Raw genomic sequence first — 24,106 nt, 5'->3', positions numbered from 1 at the left:
TGAAACGCTCTCTGCTCACAATTAAAGAGGATGCATTGCAGGCGGAGCACGATGAGATGGAGCAAGGAACCATTCAGGGTGATTCCACACAGCCCAGTCTCATCTCATCCCAACGTGGATTGGGTGACAATGAGGAAGAGGAGGAGGAGGAAGAACAGGAGCTAGTTTCCTGTGCTATAGACGGTACTACCTGCACAACTGTCATATTGTCTGTTTAGCGTGGATGGCCTCAGGACAGGGATGAGGAGGAGGATGAGGAGGAGAGCATGGTCAGTTGTCCTCTTGGTGAGGACACGGAAGTTTTGCCTGTTAGCAGTCTGGCATACATGGCTGAGTTTATGTTACGTTGCCACTCCTGTGAACCTCGTGTTGCCAAATATTCGGTGACAGTCATTACTGGTTGGTGACACTTCTAGACCCATGCTACAAGGAGAACTTTCTGTCTCTTATTCCCTTGCAGGACAGGTCTAATAAAATTGTGCAGTGTGAGAAGGGCCTTGTTGCGGAATTGTTTAAAAAATTCCAATCTGAAAACGCTGGCGGCAGAGGTCACAGTTCGTTGGACAACCAAGGAGTACAGGCGAGAGAGACACAAATGCAATCCAGCAGAGGCAGGGGAACACTGTCAAAGTTCTGGAACAGTTTTCTCAGACCTTCCCATCGCACAGGCCCTAAGACGCGGGGTACTCTCCAAGGAGGGAAAAGTTTCGGAAGATGGTGAGGGAGTCCCTTGCCAACCGTATCAATGTCCTCCGTGATTCCTCTGTGCCTTATAATTATTGGGTATCCAAGCTGGACAGGTGGCATGAACTGGCTCTCTATGCCTTGGAAGTCCTGGCCTGCCCTGCCACTAGTGTTTTGCCAGAGCGGGTTTTTAGTGCCGCCAGTGGAATTATAACCGATAGGCGTATCTGCCTGTCAACTGAAAATGCTTACAGGCTGACTCTTATAAAAATTAACAAGGGCTGGGTTGGGCCAGACTTCTCAACACCACGGAATGATGGCAGCATAACATAAACTCAAATACAGTGGTTTTTTTTGGGAGGTCTAACTCTATTCCCATACACCTCTGTCTTCACACCCAGAAATGGGTATATGCTTCCTGATTTTGTCTATTTGCTCTTGTCCGCCTCCTTCTCCTCATCCTCATCCTACACATCCTCCTCCATATCACCACCATATCTACCATATCACCTTATCTACAGTGCTGGCCAAAAATATTGGCACCCCTGCAATTCTGTCAGATAATACTCAGTTTCTTCCTGAAAATGATTGCAATCACATATTCTTTGGTATTATTCTCTTCATTTAATTTGTCTTCAATGAAAAAACACTAAAAGAATTGTCCTAAAGCCAGATTGGATATAATTCCACACCAAACCTAAAAAAGGGGGTGGACAAAAGTATTGGCACTGTTTGAAAAATCATGTGATGTTTCTCTAATTCGTGTAACGAACAGCACCTGTATCTTACCTGTGGCACCTAACAGGTGTTGGCAATAACTAAATCACACTTGCAGCCAGTTAACATGGATTAAAGTTGACTCAACCTCTGTCCTGTGTCCTTGTGTGTACCACATTGAGCATAGAGAAAAGAAAGAAGACCAAAGAACTGTCTGAGGACTTGAGAGACCAAATTGTGAGGAAGCATGAGCAATCTCAAGGCTACAAGTCCATCTTCAAAGACCTGAATGTTCCTGTGTCTTCCGTGCGCAGTGTCATCAAGAAGTTTAAAGCCCATGGCACTGTGGCTAACCTCCCTAGATGTGGACGGAAAAGAAAAATTGACGATAGATTTCAACGCAAGATTGTGCGAATGGTGGATAAAGAACCTCGACTAACATCCAAACAAGTTCAAGCTGCCCTGCAGTCCAAGGGTACAACAGTGTCAACCCCCGTACTATCCGTCGGCGTCTGAATGAAAAGGGACTGTATGGTAGGATAACCAGGAAGACCCCACTTCTTACTCCGAGACATAAAAAAGCCAGGCTGGAGTTTGCCAAAACTTACCTGAGAAAGCCTAAAACGTTTTGGAAGAATGTTCTCTGGTCAGATGTGACAAAAGTAGAGCTTTTTGGGAAAAAGCATCAACATAGAGTGTACAGGAAACAAAAAGAGGCATTCAAAGAAAAGAACACGGTCCCTACAGTCAAACATGGCGGAGGTTCCCTGATGTTTTGGGGTTGCTTTGCTGCCTCTGGCAGTGGACTGCTTGACCATGTGCATGGCATTATGAAGTCTGAAGACTACCAACAAATTTTGCAGCATAATGTAGGGCCCAGTGTCAGAAAGCTGGGTCTCCCTCAGAGGTCATGGGTCTTCCAGCAGGACAATGACCCAAAACACACTTCCAAAAGCACTATAAAATGGTTTGAGAGAAAGCACTGGAGACTTCTAAGGTGGCCAGCAATGAGTCCAGACCTGAATCCCATAGAACACCTGTGGAGAGATCTCAAAATGGCAGTTTTGGAGAAGGCACCTTTCAAATATCAGGGACCTGGAGCAGTTTGCCAAAGAAGAATGGTCTACAATTCCAGCAGAGCATTGTAAGAAACTCATTGATGGTTACCAGAAGCGGTTGTTCGCAGTTATTTTGGCTAAAGGTTGTGCAACCAAGTATTAGGCTGAGGGTGCCAATACTTTTGTCTGGCCCATTTTTGGAGTTTTATGTGAAATGATCAATGATTTGATTTTTGCTTCATTCTCTTTTGTGTTTTTTTCCTTGCAAGCAAATTAAATGAAGATAATAATACCAAAGAATTTGTGATTGCAATCATTTTCAGGAAGAAACTCTGTATTATCTGACAGGGCTGCCAATACTTTTGGCCAGCACTGTACGTCTCTTGCAAAGGGCATTGGAGTTCCTCCAAATTTTTGGCAGCCGTTGCATTCACTGCATAGGAAAACAGTATGGGAGACCCACTTCCTAATAATGGGAACATTGTTTTCAGTAGGCCCTCCGACCTCTACGTCTCTAGCAAGGCACACTGGAGTTCCTCCACATTTTTGGCAGCTGTTGCATTCACTCCATAGACAAAAAGTATGGGAGACCCACTCCTTTATAATTGGAACATGTCGTACTCATTACTGTAGCCCAGCTCCATGTGTCTTTAAATTGTTAGTATGGTTTTTCCCTAAATTTTGGCAGCCATTGGACTCACAGCATACCCTATAACTGGATAGCAGACCCTCTCCTTTCTAATGGTAACATGTCGTTACTGTGGCCCAGCTCTACGTGTCTTTAAATTGTTAGTGGGAATTTTCCTAAATTTCGTAGGACGTTGGACTCCCTGCATACCCTATAACTAGATAGCAGACACTCTCCTTTCTAATGGGAACATATCATTACTGTGGCCCAGCTCTATTTGTCTTTAAATTGTTAGTGGGGGTTTTCCTAAATTTTGGCAGCCATTGGACTCACTGCATACTCTATAACTGGATAGCAGACCCTCTCCTTTCTAATGGGAACATGTCGTTACTGTGGCACAGCTCTATGTGTCTTTAAATTGTTAATGGGAATTTTCCTAAATTTCGTCAGATGTTGGACTCATTGCATACCCTATAACTAGATAGCAGACACTCTCCTTTCTAATGGGAACATATCATTACTGTGGCCCAGCTCTATTTGTCTTTAAATTGTTAGTGGGGTTTTTCCTAAATTTTGGCAGCCATTGGACTCACTGTATACCCTATAACTGGATAGCAGACCCTCTCCTTTCTAATGGGAACATGTTGTTACTGTGGCTCAGCTCTATGTGTCTTTAAATTGTTAGTGGACTTTTTTCTCAATTTTGGCAGCCGTTGGACTCACTGCATACCCTATAACTGGATAGCAGACCCTCGCCTTTCTAATGGGAACATGTCGTTACAGTGGCCCAGCTCTATGTGTTTTTAAATTGTTAGTGGGGTTTTTCCCAAATTTTGGCAGCCCTTGCAGTCACTGCATACGCAATAACAGTATAGGAGACCCACTCTTTAATAATGAGAACATCAAAGCATAGCCAACTGCTGGCCCTTTAAGAATAGTAAGGCTGTAAAAATAGTGTTTGTGACTTTCACAATCTCCCCTTCATAAATGAAACAGGATGTGTCTGATAATGTTTTACACATCACATGGCCAGGTAAGGTTGTAAAATGTTAAAATGACATTTACTGGTGCATGTATTTTTCAACGTTGAAAGCATTGCAAAAGTGCAAAAACGCATCAAAAATGCTACGTGTGAATATAGCCCAAGATGTGGAGGAGCATTTTTGTTTTTGGTTATTTATTTTGCCTTATATATAAGTCACTACCCTGGAAAGGATGTTCCTTAACATATTTCCCAGGAAAATCCATTTTGGTTTCGTTTATACCTCTGACAACGTTGTTGACAGCAGTGACCTGGGAGTCAGAAATGCTTCCAGGGGTCTTCCCAATGCTGTCCCCATGTCATTTGAGCACTGTTCCCATCGATTTGGGCAATTTGAAGACAGCCGGGGGGAGCCGCCAGAAAAATGCTTGAGTTTCCCATAGACTTACATTGGGCTCATTATTCGGATCGAGCACTCGAGCATTCCAATTTGCTCAACTCGAGCAACGAGTACCCGAGCATTTTAGTGCTCGCTCATCATTAACATTGACCAATAATTATTGGGATTTTTAATTTTGAATGATGTAATTTTTTCTATTTGCCAATGATGATCAGATATAGTATCACACTGATCGCACTTCCTGGTGTGATGTAACTGCTGTACTGTGTGCTCTTAGCCAGTCTGATGTGTCCCCTTCTCCTTGCAAGAAATTGCAGCTGCATCCTCTTCCCATCCATGCTCTCATTTTACATTTGTTACTGTTTCATACAGATTTTCTGATGACTGAGATGCTTTCTGAATATTTTCAGAGAGCCTGCAAGAAGCAGCTAGGAGGAGGGTTGCAGGGCTGTGGACCAGTGGCCATGGTCCAATGAATCTTTTTGCTCAACTCTACTTGCTACATCACTAAGCTGGACACTCTCTTTATGTATATATATTGTAGGGTTTTACTCACTCAGGTGCTTTTGAGATAGGCACAGGAAGCAATTTCTTTAAAATATCCAAGGCAAGTTTATTGCAACTTCATAAACCGAACTTCAAAAGTAAAACAAAACACAGCCTTGTCTGGCACAAAGTAACAAAACAGAAAATAAACAGTCCACACAGTACTGTGGGTTCGCCCGCTCATGGTCCTTGTCCTTTAGCACAAACACGCTGGAGGTCTCCACACCTCCAGCCACAGATTCTGAATGAGACACTTGGTCTCCATTTTATTTACTAAAATCACGCTCTGGGGTAGGGATATGTGAGCAGCCATTCCCTCCCATCTCTTATGACTGCTCGTAAAAAAAGGCCCTGATATGCCCTATTAACCCTCTCAGAACTACGTGTACTGCAGCATACTTTGTCGGGTTTACATCACCGAAGCTACCAACCTCCGTGATACATATCTCCCCTCAAGGACCTGTTCAGCGGCCATATTACAATATACAGTTGTGCTCAAAAGTTTACATACTCCGGTAGAATTGTTCCTTTCTTGGCCTTGTTTCGGAGAATATGAATGATAACAAAAAAACTTTTTCTCCACTCATGGTTATTGGTTGGGTGAAGCCATTTATTGTCAAACTACTGTGTTTTCTTTTTTTAAATCTTAATGACAACCAAAAACATCCAAATGACCCTGATCAAAAGTTCAAATACCCTGGTGATTTTGGCCTGATAACATGCACAAAATTTGACACAAATGGGTTTGAATGGCTATAAAAGGTAACATCCTCACATGTGACCTGATGGCTTGTAATCAGTGTGTGTACATAAAAGCTGAGTGAGTTTCTGGGATCCACACAGACTCTTGCATCTTTAATCCAGCCACTGACATTTCGGGATTGTGAGTCATGGGGAAAGCAAAAGAATTGTCATCGGATCTGCGGGAAAAGGAAGTTGAACTGTATAACACAGGAAAGGGATACAAAAAAATATCCAAGGAATGATAATGCCAGTCAGCAGCGTTCAAACTGTGATTAACAAATGGAAAATGAGGGACTCTGTAAAAACCAAACCACGGTCCGGTAGACCAACAAAAATTTCGGCCTCAACTGCCAGGAAAATTGTCCGGGAAGCAAAGAAAAACCCACAAATAACATCAGCTGAAATTAAGGACTCTCTGAAAACTAGCAGTGTGGCTATTTCAAGGTGCACAATAAGGAGGCACTTGAAGAAAAATGGGCTGCATGGTCGAGTCGCCAGAAGAAAACTATTACTGCACAAATGCCACAAAGTATCTAGCCAACAATACGCCAAACAGCACAGAGACAAGCCTCAAAACTTCTGAAACAAGGTAATTTGGAGTGATGAGACCAAAATTAAAATTTTTGGCCATAACCATAAACGTTACATTTGGAGAGAGGTCAACAAGGCCTATGATGAAAGGAACACCATTCCTACAGAAAAGCACGGAGGTGGATCGCTGATGTTTTGGGGATGAGTGAGCTACAAAGGCACAGGAAACTTGGTAAAAGTTGAAGCACGTTATCAGCAAATACTGGAGGCAAATTTGCACTCATCAGCCACAAAGCTGAGTATGGGACATACTTGGAAGTTCCAACATGACAACGATCCAAAACACCAAGGCCAAGTCGACCTGTCATTGGCTACAGCAGAACAAAGCGAAGGTTCTGGAGTGGCTATCTCAGTCTCCTGACCTCAATATCATTTAGCCTGCCCAGGAATTTAGAGGAACTGGAGGCTAATTGCCAAGAAGAATGGGCCGCTTTACCACCTGAGAAATTAAAGAACCTTATCCACAACTACTACAAAACTACTACAAAAGACTTCAAGTGGTCATTGATATTAGAGGGGGCAATAGACAGTATCAGGGTCATTTGGATGCTTTTGGTTGTCATTAAGATTTAAAAAGAGAAAACACAGTAGTTGGACAATAAATGGCTTCACCCAACCAATAGCCATTGTAGAGGACATATTGATACTCGTGCTAGAGCAACTCCATTTTGTCTACTCGCTTTAAAATCATGTTATTATCACTCCTTGCATAACATACATTCTTTCTTTCTCTTCCCATAGAACTTCTCTCACACTAACTTTTTCTCAAGAGAACATTTTGTCAGACACTCTGTTATCTAACTTGTTTAGGCTAGGTTCGACCTTGTAAAATATCCATAGTGCTTCGAACTAACAATGATAATATGACCATATATGTGTTTTCCGTAATAATTGTACTAACATCAGTTAGCCTATAGTATTGTAGTATGGCTGTAGAGTTGATTGGCTATTTGATATACTCAAAACAATATAAAATGCTAAGCAAAATAAACGGGAGCAGAGATTCTTTGAATCCTCCCAATACAGAACATTGTTTCCGTTTGGTTTTCTGTGGACTGCAATCAACATAATAATTTGACACTCACTTGGTCAACAGTGAAGGGTTATTGCCCTCCCTTAACAACATGAGTGGAGAAAAAGTTTTTTTGTTATCATTCATATTCTCTGAAACAAGGCCAAGAAAGGAACAATTCTGCTGGGGTATGTAAACTTTTGAGCACAACTGTGTATATGCACTACCGTTCAAAAGTTTGGGGTCACCAAGACAATTTTGTGTTTTCCATGAAAACTCATACTTTTATTTACCAAATGAGTTGCAAAATGAATAGAAAATATAGTCCAGACATTGACAAGGTTAGAAATAATGATTTTTATTTGAAAGAATAATTTTCTCCTTCAAACTTTGCTTTCGTCAAAGAATGCTCCCTTTGAAGCAATTACAGCATTGCAGACCTTTGGCATTCTAGCTTTTAATTTGCTGAGGTAATCTTGAGAAATTTCACCCCATGCTTCCTGAAGCCTCTCCCACAAGTTGGATTGGCTTGATGGGCACTTTTTGCATACCATATGGTCAAGCTGCTCCCACAACAGCTCAATGGGGTTGAGATCTGGTGACTGCGTTGGCCACTCTATTACAGATAGAATACCAGCTGCCTGACTCTTCCCTAAATAGTTCATGCATAATTTGGAGGTGTGCTTTGGGCCATTGTCCTGTTGTAGGATGAAATTGGCTCCAATCAAGTGCTGTCCACAGGGTATGGCATAGCGTTGCAAAATGGAGTGATAGCCTTCCTTATTCAAAATACCATTTACCTTGTACAAATCTCCCACTTTACCAGCACCAAAGCAACCCCAGACCATCACATTACCTCCACCATGCTTGACAGATGGCGTCAGGCACTCTTCCAGCATCTTTTCAGTTGTTCTGCGTCTCACAAATGTTCTTCTGTGTGATCCAAACACCTCAAACTTTGATTCGTCTGTCCATAAAACTTTTTTCTAATCTTCCTCTGTCCAATATCTGTGTTCTTTTGCCCATATTAATATTTTCCTTTTATTAGCCAGTCTCGGATATGGCTTTTTCTTTGCCACTCTGCCCTGAAGGCCAGCATCCCGGAGTCGCCTCTTCATTGTAGACGTTGACACTGGCGTTTTGTGTGTACTATTTAATGAAGCTGCCAGTTGAGGAGCTGTGAGGCGTCGATTTCTCAAACTAGAGACTCTAATGTACTTGTCTTGTTGCACTGTTGTGCAGAGGGGCCTCCCACTTCTCTTTCTACTCTGGTTAGAGCCTGTTTGTGCTCTCCTCTGAAGGGAGTAGTACACACCGTTGTAGGAAATCTTCAGTTTCTTGGCAATTTCTCTCATGGAATAGTCTTCATTTCTAAGAACAAGAATAGACTGTCGAGTTTCACATCAAAGTTCTCTTTTTCTGGCCATTTTGAGAGTTTCATAGAACAAACAAATGTAATGCTCCAGATTCTCAACTAGCTCAAAGAAAGGTCAATTTTATAGCTTCTCAAATCAGCCAAACCGTTTTCAGCGGGACTAACATACTTGTGCAAGTGTTTTCTAGGGTTTTCTAAACATCCATTAGCCTTCTTACACAGTTAGCAAACACAATGTACCATTAAAACACTGGAGTTGTGGTTGTTGGAATGGGCCTCTATACACCTATTTAGATATTGCAAAAAAAACAAGACGTTTGCAGCTAGAAGAGTCATTTACTGATTCATTTAATGTTAGCTTCTTTGAAAAAAAATGTGCTTTTCTTTCAAAAATAATGACATTTCTAAATGACCCCAAACTTTTGAACGGTAGTGTATATATACACATATATATATATATATATATATATATATATATATATACACACAGTATATGCACACACATACATGATATTGATGAATTTAATTGGGATTAGACTTTGAGCAGATTCACTCTATTGAGTTTCATGAAAATATCACTTGAATATGTCTTTCATTGTAATTCTGCACAACTCGAGTTAAAATAAAACATTTATAACACAGAGCTGATACTTTTCTTCCCAGCATCCTTTGGCTGATTTGTTGCCATAGTAACACAAGAGGTGTGCTATGAAGACAGTCAAATGGACATTGTTAGGAAAATGCCCCATGGAGACAGACAGATAGAAAGGACGCAACGGGCTGTCTTCTTCTGCATACCTCTTTGTCAGTCACAATTCCTTCATGGAGCTTTCTCTTTACATCCATCGCAGCCCTGTTTATTATTTTACAGCAATGTGCACCTGCATCTACTGTATATAACAGCACATTTTACCTCTACCTTCTCACCATTATTTTGCTCTGCATCTCAGTATATTAAATGGCTCTTTATTACAGCCCTGTGTGCCACTACCGCTGTAAGCATACTATTATATTGCTCAGTGTGTCCTTGTACAGATTAGCTCTGTGTGTGATTATACCTTGCCGTATATCATTATTATATGAGTCTATTATCATACGTATTTTATGTCTCTACGGATCTACATATTTTGTCATTAGCCTAACTTCTGTGATAATTTGTCAACTGCGTGTTACTATATTAATCTTGCTTTCATACTGGATAGCTAACAGACTCCCTTAACCTAAAACAAATACCTTGTAAATAGACGTATTTCTACACTATTAATAACATAAGCAGGGATTTTCTTTTTTACCAGCTGAGCCTGTGAATGTCTGCTGGGTAGCTAGATTTAATATAATACTCAACATATTGTAGATATACTGTATATAATAATGATTGGCACTAAATTTAGTCAAGAAATTTCAAATCCCACACCAAGATGTGGTTAATTCTCGCTCTTGAGAATCAGTTTGGTGTCAAATAAGTCAGCAATATAAAGTAGGCCTTTGTGGCAGGGGGACAATGGGGTGACATAAGGGGCCCGCTCTGTCCATTTAACCACTCACATGGCACAGTTGCTGCAGAATATATGCACAGTAAATATATATATATATATATATATATATATATATATTGTACTGCCAATAAACACAGTATTCTTGTAAGAGCTATGTTACAGAGACAATGTCAATATCCACAAGTATCAAGTATAAAATCGAGATTCAATCTCATAAACTGAGTGGTTGTTTTTTTTTGCCTTGATAGATGCATAGATGCACTTGAAGAGCATAGTGACGCACAAGAAACGGACTCAGTAATAGAATTAGTCAATAATCAATCAAGTGTGATGTGGGAATAATAAGGAACACATGTAAATTGTGAGCTGTACTGTAAAGTACTAAAAAGAAATAGTGTAACAAGGACAGATGACATGATGTTGGCATTGTCATTGCGCAGGGTACATTTAGGGTTTATGCACATGTCGGCTATATGGATTTGCTGTAAAACAGCACCCATAGAAATATGTGGGCACATATATAAGGGTTATTCACAGTTTACTGTATTGTTGAAGATTTATGATGTAATAAATTATCTAGCCAGTAGAGGGCAGCAGCGAGAGGTCGGAGTTGGAGAACGGGGGTTTGGCGGTTGGGAGGAGTCGAAGGAGAGTCCGGGTGGAAGTGAAGCTGCGGATCCTTGGAGAAAGTCTGGATTGAGCGGTGCAACTCTGGATCTGGTTTTGGTGACTCTGCGACGTGTTGTTAGGGTAGACATGAGCCGACTCGGTGAAGACAACCAAGTACACAGCATATTGGGCTAGGCCACATGAGGCTCTATCTCTAAGGACTTTGAGAAGCCCTGGATTGGATAGATCAGAATTCCCTAAGAGCTTCAAGACAGCGTTTCTGATTATTCGGGACTCAGCCCAGCAAGGACCCTTCTACTTCAGTCTCAGGACGTACCGGTACGATCTTACATCTGAATATATAGGCGCATTTATAAATAGCCTTATAGAGGTCCAGTTAGTTAGGAGAAAAGGCCTCTTCTGTAAGAGATTAGTCATGATCGAGCATGCTCGTTGCTCGAGATTTACGAGCATGCTCCGGCGAGCACCTATTATCTTCAGCATGCTTGGGGGTTAAGTTTTCGTCACTCCGTGAACATGATTTGCAACTGTTTGACAGCTTTAATACATGTGAGGAATGCCTGTTTTTCCAACATTCCTCACATGTATTAAAGCTGTCAAACAGACGCAAATCATGTTCACGGAGCGACGAAACCTTAACCCCCCAGCACGCTGAAGATAATAGGTGCTATTCCGAGCATGCTCGTAAATCTCGAGCAACGAGCATGCTCGATCATCACTATAAGAGATACTTTTAAAACTGCTCTGAGTAGCCAATTACTAAAGTGCTGACACAACACTGTTGTTTTATTGATTTATGTATAGAAAGGGTTAATCACGTTGTATTTTGCTCTCTTATAACTGTTAATTCTGTTTAAGTGTAACAGCGTATACTCTTATTTGGTGTTATTGGGAGTAACTGCTGTCATTGTATTTGTTATATATATGCTATTTAACTACCATCCTTTCCTAGGTTTTATAAACTGGTTTGTAAATATTCAAATTACATTATCTAATCTTTGTGCGTATCTGCTGATTGTTGCTGTAGCCCTCGTCCTGTGGCCGTCCCTCATCCACGTTTCACATAGTTTAAACTTAGTGACTGAAATAAAGGGTGAACACAATATAATGAAATTGCTAATAAGAGGATTTTTAAAGGGAATCTGGCACCACCGTTATATTGCCCTCTCTGAGGGCAGCTGGAGATTTGTAACTTTCATATAAAGGCATTATCTCTATTTCCCTATAATTGTGTCATATAAACACAGTTGTGTAGTCAGCATAATTATGTCCTCTTGACTTGTTGCATAGTAGATAGATTAACAAATAAAGGCACCTTCTGTCATCTTCTACTTGAACCCCAATGGAGTGAACTTCTCTCCTGCTCTTCCCTTCAGTGTCCGAGTCCGAGATAGTCTCTACCTGCAGCAATAAAAAGGTAATATATCAATTATTTAAAAGATTTAGTAGCAATAGCACATACTTTCTAAATATTTAACCCAAGTTTGAAAGTTGGAGAACTTTTAGATTGAAGACAAATTTTCATTGAAAAATAATGGAAACTGTGTACTTGCCTGCAACAGTAGGATATTACTGTTTACAGCTGCCTTTCCACAAACCTTTCCATACAGAATATCAGACATATAATATGCAAAATCTTAGATTCCTTGAGTTGCTGCAATAAGCCATAGTTGACCTACATAGATGATAGAATGCTTTTCCAGAACTGGGCTGGCTTCTATAGATATTTTTTTGACAAAGTCTAATTTGGCCTTTCTTTTTTAAGGCTGATGAATGGTTTGCACCTTGTGGTGAACCCTCTGTATCTGTTCTCATGAAGTCTTCTCTTTATGGTAGACTTAGATACTGAAACATTTGTCACTGCACGGTTGGTTGGTGACCAGGGAACAGGGGCTCCTACCCTGTCCCTAACACTAGGGGGAGCCCTAGCTCGCCCTATTCCCCGGGATACCTCTGAAGGTGAGGATCCTGGGGCCTCTGCCCTTGCCCTAACTCCTGAGTTAGCCCTCCATCTGTTCTTCTCCCCCACCCAGGAAAGGGGGAGCTACTGTGTACCATAGAACACCCACCCAACAAACAAGGCTACACAGACAGGGGTAAACAGAAAACTCCAGGCACACAAAATATTCACTCACATATAACAGAGGGAAGCTGTTATGATCTGCAACATGTACTAAGGAAAGATAAGGGAAAACTGTCCCTACAGTAAAACTAAGCTGAATCCCTACGATGTAGCGGGCTGCCTGTTTCTAGCGAACAAACCCGCCTTAGTCCTCGGCTAGTCTGAACGAAGACCTATAGCATAAGGGGAGGGGTCCCTAAAAGAACTAAGGACTGGGACAAAAAAAGGACACCTCCTAAACAGAGAAGTTGTTGCAGAACAAAAAAAGACAAACAGACAAAAAAGTACTAGAGGTCCCAGAAGGACCAAACGAACTGACAGAGAAAGGCACAGAAGCACCTAGCTAGAAAAACAGTCAAACACTGAAGTCCAGCACAGCCAAAAGGGCGGAGATGGAATATAAAGGCAGATGGTCACGTGACCGCAAAACACAAGATGGAAAAAACAAACAGGAGGGTTGTAACAGTACCCCCTCTTTTATGAGGATCCTCCGGATCCTCCAGGCCCAGGCCTATCCAGAAACCTCTTGTGGAAAGCTTTAACAAGCCTAGGAGCAGAGACATCATCCGTCCTTACCCAGGAGTTGTATTCCAGACCGAAACACTTCCAGGAGACAAGATACTGTAATCTCCCTCTATGCCATCTAGAATTCAAGGTACGAGAAATTTCAGATTCGCCGTCTTCCACCACAGGAGGAACTGTGACAGTGGCATCCCTATCTGACACATCAGCCTTTTTCAACAAGGAAACATGAAACACAGGATTAATCTTCCAGGAAGTAGGGACATCCAACCTAACAGCAGACGGGTTAACAACCTGAAGCACTTTAAATGGACCCACAAACTTAGGACCCAGTTTTTCAGAGGGAATCCTCAACCGCAGGTTCTTTGAGGACAACCAAACCATGTCACCCACAGTAAACAAAACCTCCTTACGTTTCCTGTCAAAATACTTCTTGGGCTTCTTGTTAGCCTCTTGAAGGTTACAATGTACAGTACAGACCAAAAGTTTGGACACACCTTCTCATTTAAAGATTTTTCTGTATTTTCATGACTATGAAAATTCTACATTCACACTGAAGGCATCAAAACTATGAATTAACACATGTGGAATTATATACTTAACAAAAAAGTGTGAAACAACTGAAAATATGTCTTATATTCTAGGTTCTTCAAAGTAGCCACCTTTTGCTTTGATGACTGCTTTGCTCACTCTTGCCATTCTCTTGATGAGCTTCAAGAGATAGTCACCGGAAATGGTTTTCACTTCACAGGTGTGCCCTGTCAGGTTTAATAAGTGGGATTTCTTGCCTTATAAATGGGGTTAGGACCATCAGTTGTGTTGTGCAGAAGTCAAGTGGATACACAGCTGATAGTCCTACTGAATAGACTGTTAGAATTTGTATTATGGCAAGAAAAAAGCAGCTAAGTAAAGAAAAACGAGTGGCCATCACTATTTTAAGAAATGAAGGTCACTCAGTCCGAAAAATTGGGCAAACTTTGAATGTGTCCCCAAGTGCAGTTGCAAAAACCATCAAGTGCTACAAAGAAACTGGCTCACATGAGGACCGCCTCAGGAAAGGAAAACCAAGAGTCACCTCTGCTTCTGAGGATAAGTTTATCCGAGTCACCAGCCTCAGAAATCGCAGGTTATCAGCAGCTCAGATTAGAGACCAGGTCAATGCCACACAGAGTTCTAGTAGCAGACTCATCTCTACAACAACTTTTAAGAGGAGACTTTGTGCAGCAGGCCTTCATGGTAAAATAGCTGCTAGGAAACCACTGCTAAGGACAGGCAACAAGCAGAAGAGACTTGTTTGGGCTAAAGAACACAAGGAATGGACATTAGACCAGTGGAAATCTGTGCTTTGGTCTGATAAGTCCAAATTTGAGATCTTTGGTTCCAACCACTGTGTCTTTGTAAGACGCAGAAAAGGTGAAAAGATGGACTTTACATGCTTGGTTCCCACCGTGAAGCATGGAGGAGGAGGTGTGATGGTGTAGGGGTGCTTTGCTGGTGACACTGTTGGAGACTTAATCAAAACTGAAGGCATACTTAACAAGCATGGCTACCACAGCATCTTGCAGTGGCATGCTATTCCATCCGGTTTGCGTTTAGTTCGACCATCATTTATTTTTCAACAGGACAATGACCCCAAACACACCTCCAGGCTGTGTAAGGGCTATTTGACCAAGAAGGAAAGTGATGGTGTGATACGCCAGATGACCTGGCCTCCAAAGTCACCAGACATGAACCCAATCGAGATGGTTTGGGGTGAGCTGGACCGCAGAGTGAAGGCAAAAGGGCCAACAAGTGCTAAGCATCTCTGGGAACTCTTTCAAGATCGTTGGAAGACCATTTCCAGTGACTACCTCTTGAAGCTCATCAAGAGAATGGCAAGAGTGCAAAGCAGTCATCAAAGCAAATGGTGGCTACTTTGAAGAACCTAGAATATAAGACATATTTTCAGTTGTTTCACACTTTTTTGTTAAGTGTATAATTCCACGTGTTAATTCATAGTTTTGATGCCTTCAGTGTGAATGTACAATTTTCATAGTCATGAAAATACAGAAAAATCTTTAAATGAGAAGGTGTGTCTAAACTTTTGGTCTGTACTGTACATTAGTCCAAACTCTCTCCAAATCACCGGAAAAATTCTCCTCCTCCGGCACCGTGACCCCAATTTGGAGAACGAACCAAAAGACGGATGTCTCCCAGTACAACAAAAAAAAGGAGAACACCCAGCAGAGGAGGATATATGATTGTTAAGAGCAAATTCTGCGAGAGGCAGAAACTCAGACCACACCTCTTGATTGTCTGCCACAAAACAACACAAAAACTGTTCAACATCCTGGTTCTTTCTTTCAGTCTGTCCATTAGACTCAGGATGATACCCAGAAGAAAATGACAAATGGACTCCCAACCTGTCACAAAAAGCACGCCAAAAGCGAGCCACAAACTGAGGTCCTCTATCAGAAACAATATCCGTGGGAACGCCATGGAGCTTGACAATCTCCTTAACAAATGCTTTAGCGAGTGTCTTGGCGCAGGGCAACTTAATGAATGGAACCAAATGACACATCTTACTAAAACGGTCCACGACCACCCAGATGACAGTAAAACCCTCGGACACAGGAAGATCAGTAATAAAATCCATTGTGAGATGCGTCCAAGGAGCACTAGGAACCTCCAGAGGGCAAAGCAACCCCGCAGCAGGAGTATGTGAAGCCTTTGACCTAGCACACACAGTACATTGACGCACCCACTTGATGACTTCCTTCTGCCATCCAGGCCACCAAAAACTGCGCCTGATAAGTCTCTTAGTCTCCGAAATTCCTGGATGACCTGCCAACCGAGACTCATGACACTCCACAAACAAATCTCTCCTAAAGGCTCTAGGCACAAATAACCTTCCATGGGGAGTGTTAGATGGAGCATCATCTTGAGCTTTCAGAATCCCATTCTCCAAAACGGAGTCCAATGCCGCCACCACAACTCCTTTCTGTAAAATGCTCTCCTCCTCCTCGGCACCGACCGTAGGAGAGAACCTGCGAGATAAAGCATCGGCTTTAACATTTTTAGTACCAGGGATATAGGAAACAGAAAAATGAAACCGAGAAAAAAAAAGTGCCCACCTAGCTTGATGGGCATTCAAGCGCTTGGCAGCATGCAGATAGATCAAATTCTTATGATCTGTTAAAACCTGAATAGGAAATCTAGTGCCTTCAAAAAAATGACGCCAATGTTCAAACGCGAGTTTAATAGCCAGCAACTCCCGATTTCCAACATCATAATTCAGTTCGGTTTCCGAAATTTTTTTCGAAAAGAAGGCACAAGGATGTATTCCATCCTTGTTTTCCTGAGACAAAACTGCTCCGACCCCCACTGATGAAGCATCGACCTCGACCAAAAATGGCTTGGTCTCATCAGGCTGCATAAGGATAGGGGCAGAACTGAACCTCTCTTTGAGATACTCAAACGCTTCAATGGCCTCAGTAGTCCACTGGACCGTATTCGCACCTTTCCTGGTGAGATCGGTCAGAGGCTTAACAATTACAGAAAAATTCTTAATGAATTTCTTGTAATAATTGGCAAAACCCCAAAATCTCTGTATAGCTTTCAAACCAATAGGCCTAGGCCATTCCTGCACAGCCTGAACCTTCACCGGGTCCATCTCAAAGCCCTCGCTGGAGACAATGTAGCCCAAAAAACAAATTTTCTGCACAGCGAACTCACATTTCTCCAGCTTAGCAAAGAGTGAATTATCACTCAATAACTGCAAGACTTCACGTACACTCTGCCAATGGGACTCTAGATCTGGTGAATAAATCAAAATGTCATCCAAATACACAACCACATTCTTACCAATTAAAGGTCTCAGGATGTCAATAATAAGGTTCTGAAAAAATGCAGGTGCATTGGTAAGACCAAAAGGCATCACCAGATTCTCAAAATGACCTACCGGAGTGTTAAAAGCAATTTTCCATTCATCACCCTCCTTCACTCGTAACAAATTGTATGCCCCACAGAGATCAATTTTAGAGAACCACTTGGCCCCCACCAACTGGTTAAACAAGTCAGGAATTAACGGCAATGGGTAGAAATTGCGTACGGTAATCTTATTAATTTCACGAAAATCCAGACCCCGTCCTTTTTTTTAACAAAGAAAAATCCCAACTGCCACAGGCGACTTAGAAGGTCTAATGTGACCAGCAGCCAGGCTAGTCTGTATGTACTCCTCCAAGGCCTTTCTTTCAGGGATAGTCAGATTAAACAAGCGATTCTTGGGAAGAGTAGCTCCAGGAACAAACTCAATGGCGCAATCATAATCCCTATGAGGAGGTAAAACTAGCGACTCCTCCTCTGAAAAAACCCTCCAAAAATCTTGAATAGGTACAGGTAATTCCCCTTTTTCCACAGCCGCAATGCGACCATTACAACATTTATCATAGCACTTCGGACTCCAAGACTTAATCACATTAGTAGACCAGACCAGCAAAGGATTGTGCAGTTTTAACCAAGGCAATCCTAGAACGACCGGAGAGGGTAAATTATCTAATACAACCAAGTCCAAAATTTCTTGATGAACTCCATTGATAGTGAGGGGAAATGCAGCAACCTTGTGAGTAATACATTTCAAGGGAGTGTTATCAATTGTAATCACAGAAATAGGTGATGACAAAGGTTTGGATTTCAATTTAAGGTTTTCCAAAAACCCTTTGTCAATCACATTAAGTGTTGAACCACAATCCACAAATACTTGAAATTCAATCAAATTTTCCTGCAAAGTAGTACTCCCAGAAATAAATACTCCTGCAGAGCGTAAACAAGCTATACGGGCGTAACGGACCTTTTTTTTTTCTTTACTTAAATGAAGCTCACAATACTTAATCAAATGGTCAGCTTTACCACAATAAAGACACAATCCCTCGGTGAACCTCCGGTCTCTTTCCTGAGAGAAGAGCGACTTCGCCCCAACCTCCATTGGTTCTCCGCCATCAGAGCAGATTTTCTGGGGACTAGGACCTGGCATTACAGGAGTCTTTACCTCATTCTGTCTAAATCTCAGTCTCCTATCCACACAAACAGCTAATTGCATGGCATCCTGCAGAGTCTCAGGTGCGGGAAATGCAATTAGCAAATTTTTAACCCTTTCACTCAGACCAGCAAGAAATAGACATTTCAGAGCTGGATCATTCCATTTAACCTCTGAGGCCCATCTTCTGAAGTGTGTGCAATAATTTTCAACATCACCTGACCCCTGATTCAAACGCCTGAGTTCTGCCTCAGCAGATGAGATTCGATCAGGATCGTCATATAATAGCCTCATAGCAGAAAAAAATTCTTCTACAGACCTTAAACATGGATCATTAGGTTGGAGAGAAAGGCCCACTCCTGTGGTTCATTGCGCAAAAGTGACATAATAAAACCAATGCGCTGTGATTCATTCCCAGAGGACCTTGGTCTCAAACGAAAATATAACAAACAAGCATTTTTAAAGGAAAAAAATCTTGCTGTTTGCCATAAAAAACATCAGGCAGTCTTATCTTGGGTTCCACAAAATGCGCTTCAGATCAGCTACTCACGTGTTTCTGGAGCTTGGACACCTCCAGAGTCAATCCCACAAGCGTTGAGCCAAATCCGGGATGGAAACCATACTGATACCCAAATTTCTTTCCTTTTAGTTTCTTTTTGGGCTGGACTTACTGTTATGATCTGCAACATGTACTAAGGAAAGATAAGGGAAAACTGTCCCTACTATAAAACTAAGCTGAATCCCTATGATGTAGCAGGCTGCCTGTTCCTAGTGAACAGACCCGCCTTAGTCCTCGGCTAGTCTAAACGAAGACCTATAGCATAAGAGGAGGGGTCCCTAAAAGAACTAAGGACTGAGACAAAAAAGGGACACCTCCTAAACAGGGAAGTTGTTGCAGAATACAAAAAGACAAACAGAAGGACCAAACGAACTGACAGAGAAAGGCACAGAAGCACCTGGCTAGAAAAACAGTCAAACACTGAAGTTCAGCACAGCTAAAAGGGCTGAGCTGGAATATAAAGGCAGATGGTCACGTGACCGCAAAACACAAGATGGAAAAAACAAACAGGATGGTTCTAACAGAAGCACCAGGGTATGAAGGTAGGGGAATAAACCCAAAAAAAGAGAAGGATATGGAATTACCATAGGTACAAACCAAACAACAGTCTCTGATAATCCCTCCAACTCTCCTTCTCATAATAACTCCTATCCCTCTGTTAGCCATGCAGCAAAAGCTAGCTCTGACAGGGACTAAAATCAGAGCCCAGATTATAAAGGGAAAAGGAGTAGCTAACCGAGCTCAGCTGTAAGCACCAAGATTTCCAACATGTCCGTTTAACACGTTCTGCCAGAAGAAATAAAACATGTCTTAAAAAGAAGAAGTGCTTCTTCTCGGAGCAGGAGTAGGAGCCCTCAGATGCTGCGGTCTTCTGGCTCCACCCCATTGCGGTAACCCCATGACAATTTACTTCCTGAAGAGTGTTCTTCATTTGGGTGGACGCTTATTAATGGAATGCTACCTCTTTTTATCTTTATATATCTGACGGATTATGGGATTATTGGTCCAGGAGGCTGGCACCATGAGTTTTTTTGAATTATTTGCAATTTTTTGCATGTTGTGCTGCTTCATTTTTCGATAGATAGATATGGCAAGGAATATGAGCTAGTGTTGGAATATACTGCCTCAATAAAGTTGTTTGCTCCAACAGATTTGTGATGTTGTGATGGTTAATTATATGAGTTGTGAAGTAGGAGGTTTGTCAAATTGCATCTCATAGTTCACTGGCTTTATGCAAAAGAAAACTTGTTTATGCGGTCAGTTCATACAAGGACAAGGCTTACTAACAGTGATTTGTCGGTCGGATAACGTTCTATTGAAGTAAACTAATAGCAAGCTGACTTTTATTTTTGCGCTCTTGTTTTTACCTCATCTTCCAAGAAGCATAACTTTTTTATTTTTCTGTCGACATAGCTATAAGAGAGCTTGTATTTTGCAAGATGAGTTGTAGTTTTGAAAGAAACTATTAATTTTACCATATACTGCACTACTGAACTAAGAAATGTTAAAAAAAATATGGTGAAAAAAAACAATTCTGTCTTTTAGTCTTGGGTTTAGTTTTTAGCGCATTCATTGTGCGGTAACTATGACTTGGCTTAATTCTTCAAGGTCAGTCCAATTATGGTGATACCAAAATATATTTTTTTAATATTTTACTTGCTTGAAAATTCTTAAAGGGTTATTCCCAGAAAATAAACTTTCTGCATACTGGGGGTCTGACTGTTGGGACTGCCAAGGATCCTGAGATCAGGGCTCTGGAATCTTGAGAATGAGGCTATGCAGACCTATTCTGAATGGAGCAAAAGTGCAAATAAATGGCCTCCTCTCCATTCCAGGCCACATTGTCAGATAGAACCAACATCATGGGTCACAATTAGAGATGAGCGTTGTTCTACTCGAATTGTTCGCCAATCTCAAATTCGAGCTGTTTTGGGCGGTGTTCGAGCCGTTCGGCGAACACGAACGATTTGAGAAAAATTCGGCTGTTCGAGGTTATGTTCGATAACTGTTCGTGCACCAAAATCATAACTGGATTTTTTCTCAGTAATGATGAAAATTAATGTTAATACGCAGTTTAAGTGTACAGCGGGGTGGGGGGAGGGGCAGGGGATGGATCTCTGCAGGAATAATGAAGATCTCCATTTTTTTTTCTCTTTCCCGCATTTGCAGTGGGGAGGTGCAGTCTGTCAGCCTATCAGCAGCGCACACACGGAGCGAACTGCTGTTTTTCACACAAGCAAGGGCATGTGTCATTGGCAGTGTATGTCACATGTCCTTGCCCTATAAGACCAAGCCATTTTCCCCGTCGCCACCATTTTCTCACTGCTGCAGCTGCGTGTTAGACGGCACCGCTGTTGCTGTGTGCGCTATACCTTGTTAATTTCAAGCCAATTTTCGCACAAATCTACAGATAGCTTGGGAGTAGGGAATAGTTGTGATTGCAGTCCTTTTAAGGACTAGGTTACAGCATTTCCTACGACTTTTATCAGGCAGGTCTGTGCTCTTAAATACATAGATTGTGGGAGTAAAGACTAATTGTAATTGCAGTCCTTTTCAGGACTAGGTTACATCAGTTCCTATCAGTTTTTGCCAGGCAGGTCTGTGCCAGTGCTGTGCAAGTTTTTTTCACAGCATTTGGCTGAATCTAGCAAAGCTAATCCTTTTTGGCCTATTGCAGAGTGTATTAGTCAGTGGAGTAGCCTATCTGTGTTGCAAGATATACCACCTGTGTATAGAATACCAATTTTTTTACTGCACCTAGTGAAGTAAAATCTTTTGGGCATAGCATCATTCTATTAGTCCATCTATACTGACCTCCATCAGGTTGCAAATTGAATATAATTTTTTTCTGCATCTAGCTCTGAAAAAATATTTGGGCTTCTAGCAGTGTGTGGGACTTGTTCTATTAGTCCATCTATACTGACCTCCATCAGGTTGCAAATTAAAAATAATTTTTATCTGCATCTACCTCTGAAAAAATATTTGGGCTTCTAGCTGTGTGTGGGACTTGTTCTATTAGTCCATCTATACTGACCTCCATCAGGTTGCAAACTGAATATAATTTTTTTCTGCATCTAGCTCTGAAAAATATTTGGCCTTCTAGCAGTGTGTGGGACTTTCTCTATTAGTCCATCTATACTGACCTCCATCAGGTTGCAAACTGAATATATTTTTTTTCTGCATCTACCTCTGATAAAATATTGGGCTTCTAGCTGTGTGTGGGACTTGTTCTATTAATCCATCTATACAGACCTCCATCAGGTTGCAAACTGAATATATTTTTTTTCTGCTTCTACCTCTGAAAAAATATTGGGCTTCTAGCTGTGTGTGGGACTTGTTCTATTAATCCATCTATACAGACCTCCATCAGGTTGCAAACTGAATATATTTTTTTTCTGCATCTAGCTCTGAAAAAATATTTGGGCTTCTAGCAGTGTGTGGGATTTGTCTATTAGTCCATCTATACTGACCTCCATCAGGTTGCAAATTAAAAATAATTTTTATCTGCATCTAGCTCTGAAAAAATATTTGGCCTTCTAGCAGTGTGTGGGACTTTCTCTATTAGTCCATCTATACTGACCTCCATCAGGTTGCAAATTAAAAATAATTTTTATCTGCATCTAGCTCTGAAAAAATATTTGGCCTTCTAGCAGTGTGTGGGACTTTCTCAATTAGTCCATCTATACTGACCTCCATCAGGTTGCAAATTAAAAATAATTTTTATCTGCATCTACCTCTGAAAAAATATTTGGGCTTCTAGCTGTGTGTGGGACTTGTTCTATTAGTCCATCTATACTGACCTCCATCAGGTTGCAAACTGAATATAATTTTTTTCTGCATCTAGCTCTGAAAAAATATTTGGCCTTCTAGCAGTGTGTGGGACTTTCTCTATTAGTCCATCTATACTGACCTCCATCAGGTTGCAAATTAAAAATAATTTTTTTTCTGCATCTACCTCTGAAAAAATATTGGGCTTCTAGCTGTGTGTGGGACTTGTTCTATTAATCCATCTATACAGACCTCCATCAGGTTGCAAACTGAATATAATTTTTTTCTGCATCTACCTCTGAAAAAATATTTGGGCTTCTAGCTGTGTGTGGGACTTGTTCTATTAGTCCATCTCTACTGACCTCCATCAGGTTGCAAACTGAATATAGTTTTTTTCTGCATCTAGCTCTGAAAAAATATTTGGCCTTCTAGCAGTGTGTGGGACTTGTTCTATTAGTCCACCTATACTGACCTCCATCAGGTTGCAAATTCAAAATAATTTTTTGTCTGCATCTAGCTCTGAAAAAATATTTGGCCTTCTAGCAGTGTGTGGGACTTTCTCTATTAGTCCATCTATACTGACCTCCATCAGGTTGCAAACTGAATATATTTTTTTTCTGCATCTACCTCTGAAAAAATATTTGGGCTTCTAGCTGTGTGTGGGACTTGTTCTATTAGTCCATCTATACTGACCTCCATCAGGTTGCAAATCGAATATAATTTTTTTCTCCATCTAACCCAGCCAATAGTTTTGGCCTAATACCACAGTTTGGCCACTCAGCTCTGCTCGGTTCCCATCCATTGTTTTTTTGTGCAAACAACTCCAGAGTTGTGAATTAGTTAACCACCAAAATGAGTGGAAAAAGGCCTGCTGCTGGTGGAAAGGGGAATAGGCGTGTTGGGAAGGGGAAAAAAGGTTGTGTCCGTGGGGTAGGTGTTAAAGCAACAGTAACATCTGCAGAAGAAAGACCATCTTCCAGCCAAACTAAAATGTCTACTTCTTTTAGCGGACAATGTGATAAGATCCCTTTCTTACGGCCACGCCAATCACTACAAATTCCAGATGAGGCACAAAAACAGCAGGTGCTTCAACGGATATCAAGTGCTCCTTTAAGTGGGCTCTCCTCCACATCAACTTCAACATCACAAATACTCCAGTGCTCAAAGGTGTCACCCCAATCGCACTTGCTTCCTCACAGCTCCCAAATCTCCAGCTGCCCGTCTGAGTATGAGGTAGAACAGATGGTTGAGTCTGCAG

General features: G+C 41.4%; 1 protein-coding gene across 6 annotated transcripts in view; it reads right to left on the bottom strand.

The window, feature by feature from the left end:
* DLGAP3 (DLG associated protein 3) overlaps nucleotides 1-24,106 on the bottom strand; it is a 726,679-nt gene that overhangs the window by 123,277 nt on the left and 579,296 nt on the right. For all 6 annotated transcript variants that reach the window (XM_073666015.1, XM_073666016.1, XM_073666012.1 and 3 more), the window contains one exon: nucleotides 12,179-12,264. In XM_073666015.1, the coding sequence (XP_073522116.1) occupies nucleotides 12,179-12,264 (86 nt within the window). The remainder of the gene's footprint in view (nucleotides 1-12,178; nucleotides 12,265-24,106) is intronic.

Source organism: Phyllobates terribilis, unplaced genomic scaffold, assembly GCF_046119375.1.
Source record: "Phyllobates terribilis strain yellow unplaced genomic scaffold, ASM4611937v1 Scaffold_2__4_contigs__length_985480577, whole genome shotgun sequence".
In the NCBI taxonomy this organism is placed as follows: Eukaryota; Metazoa; Chordata; class Amphibia; order Anura; family Dendrobatidae; genus Phyllobates; species Phyllobates terribilis.
This window is presented reverse-complemented; position numbering and strand designations above follow the sequence as displayed.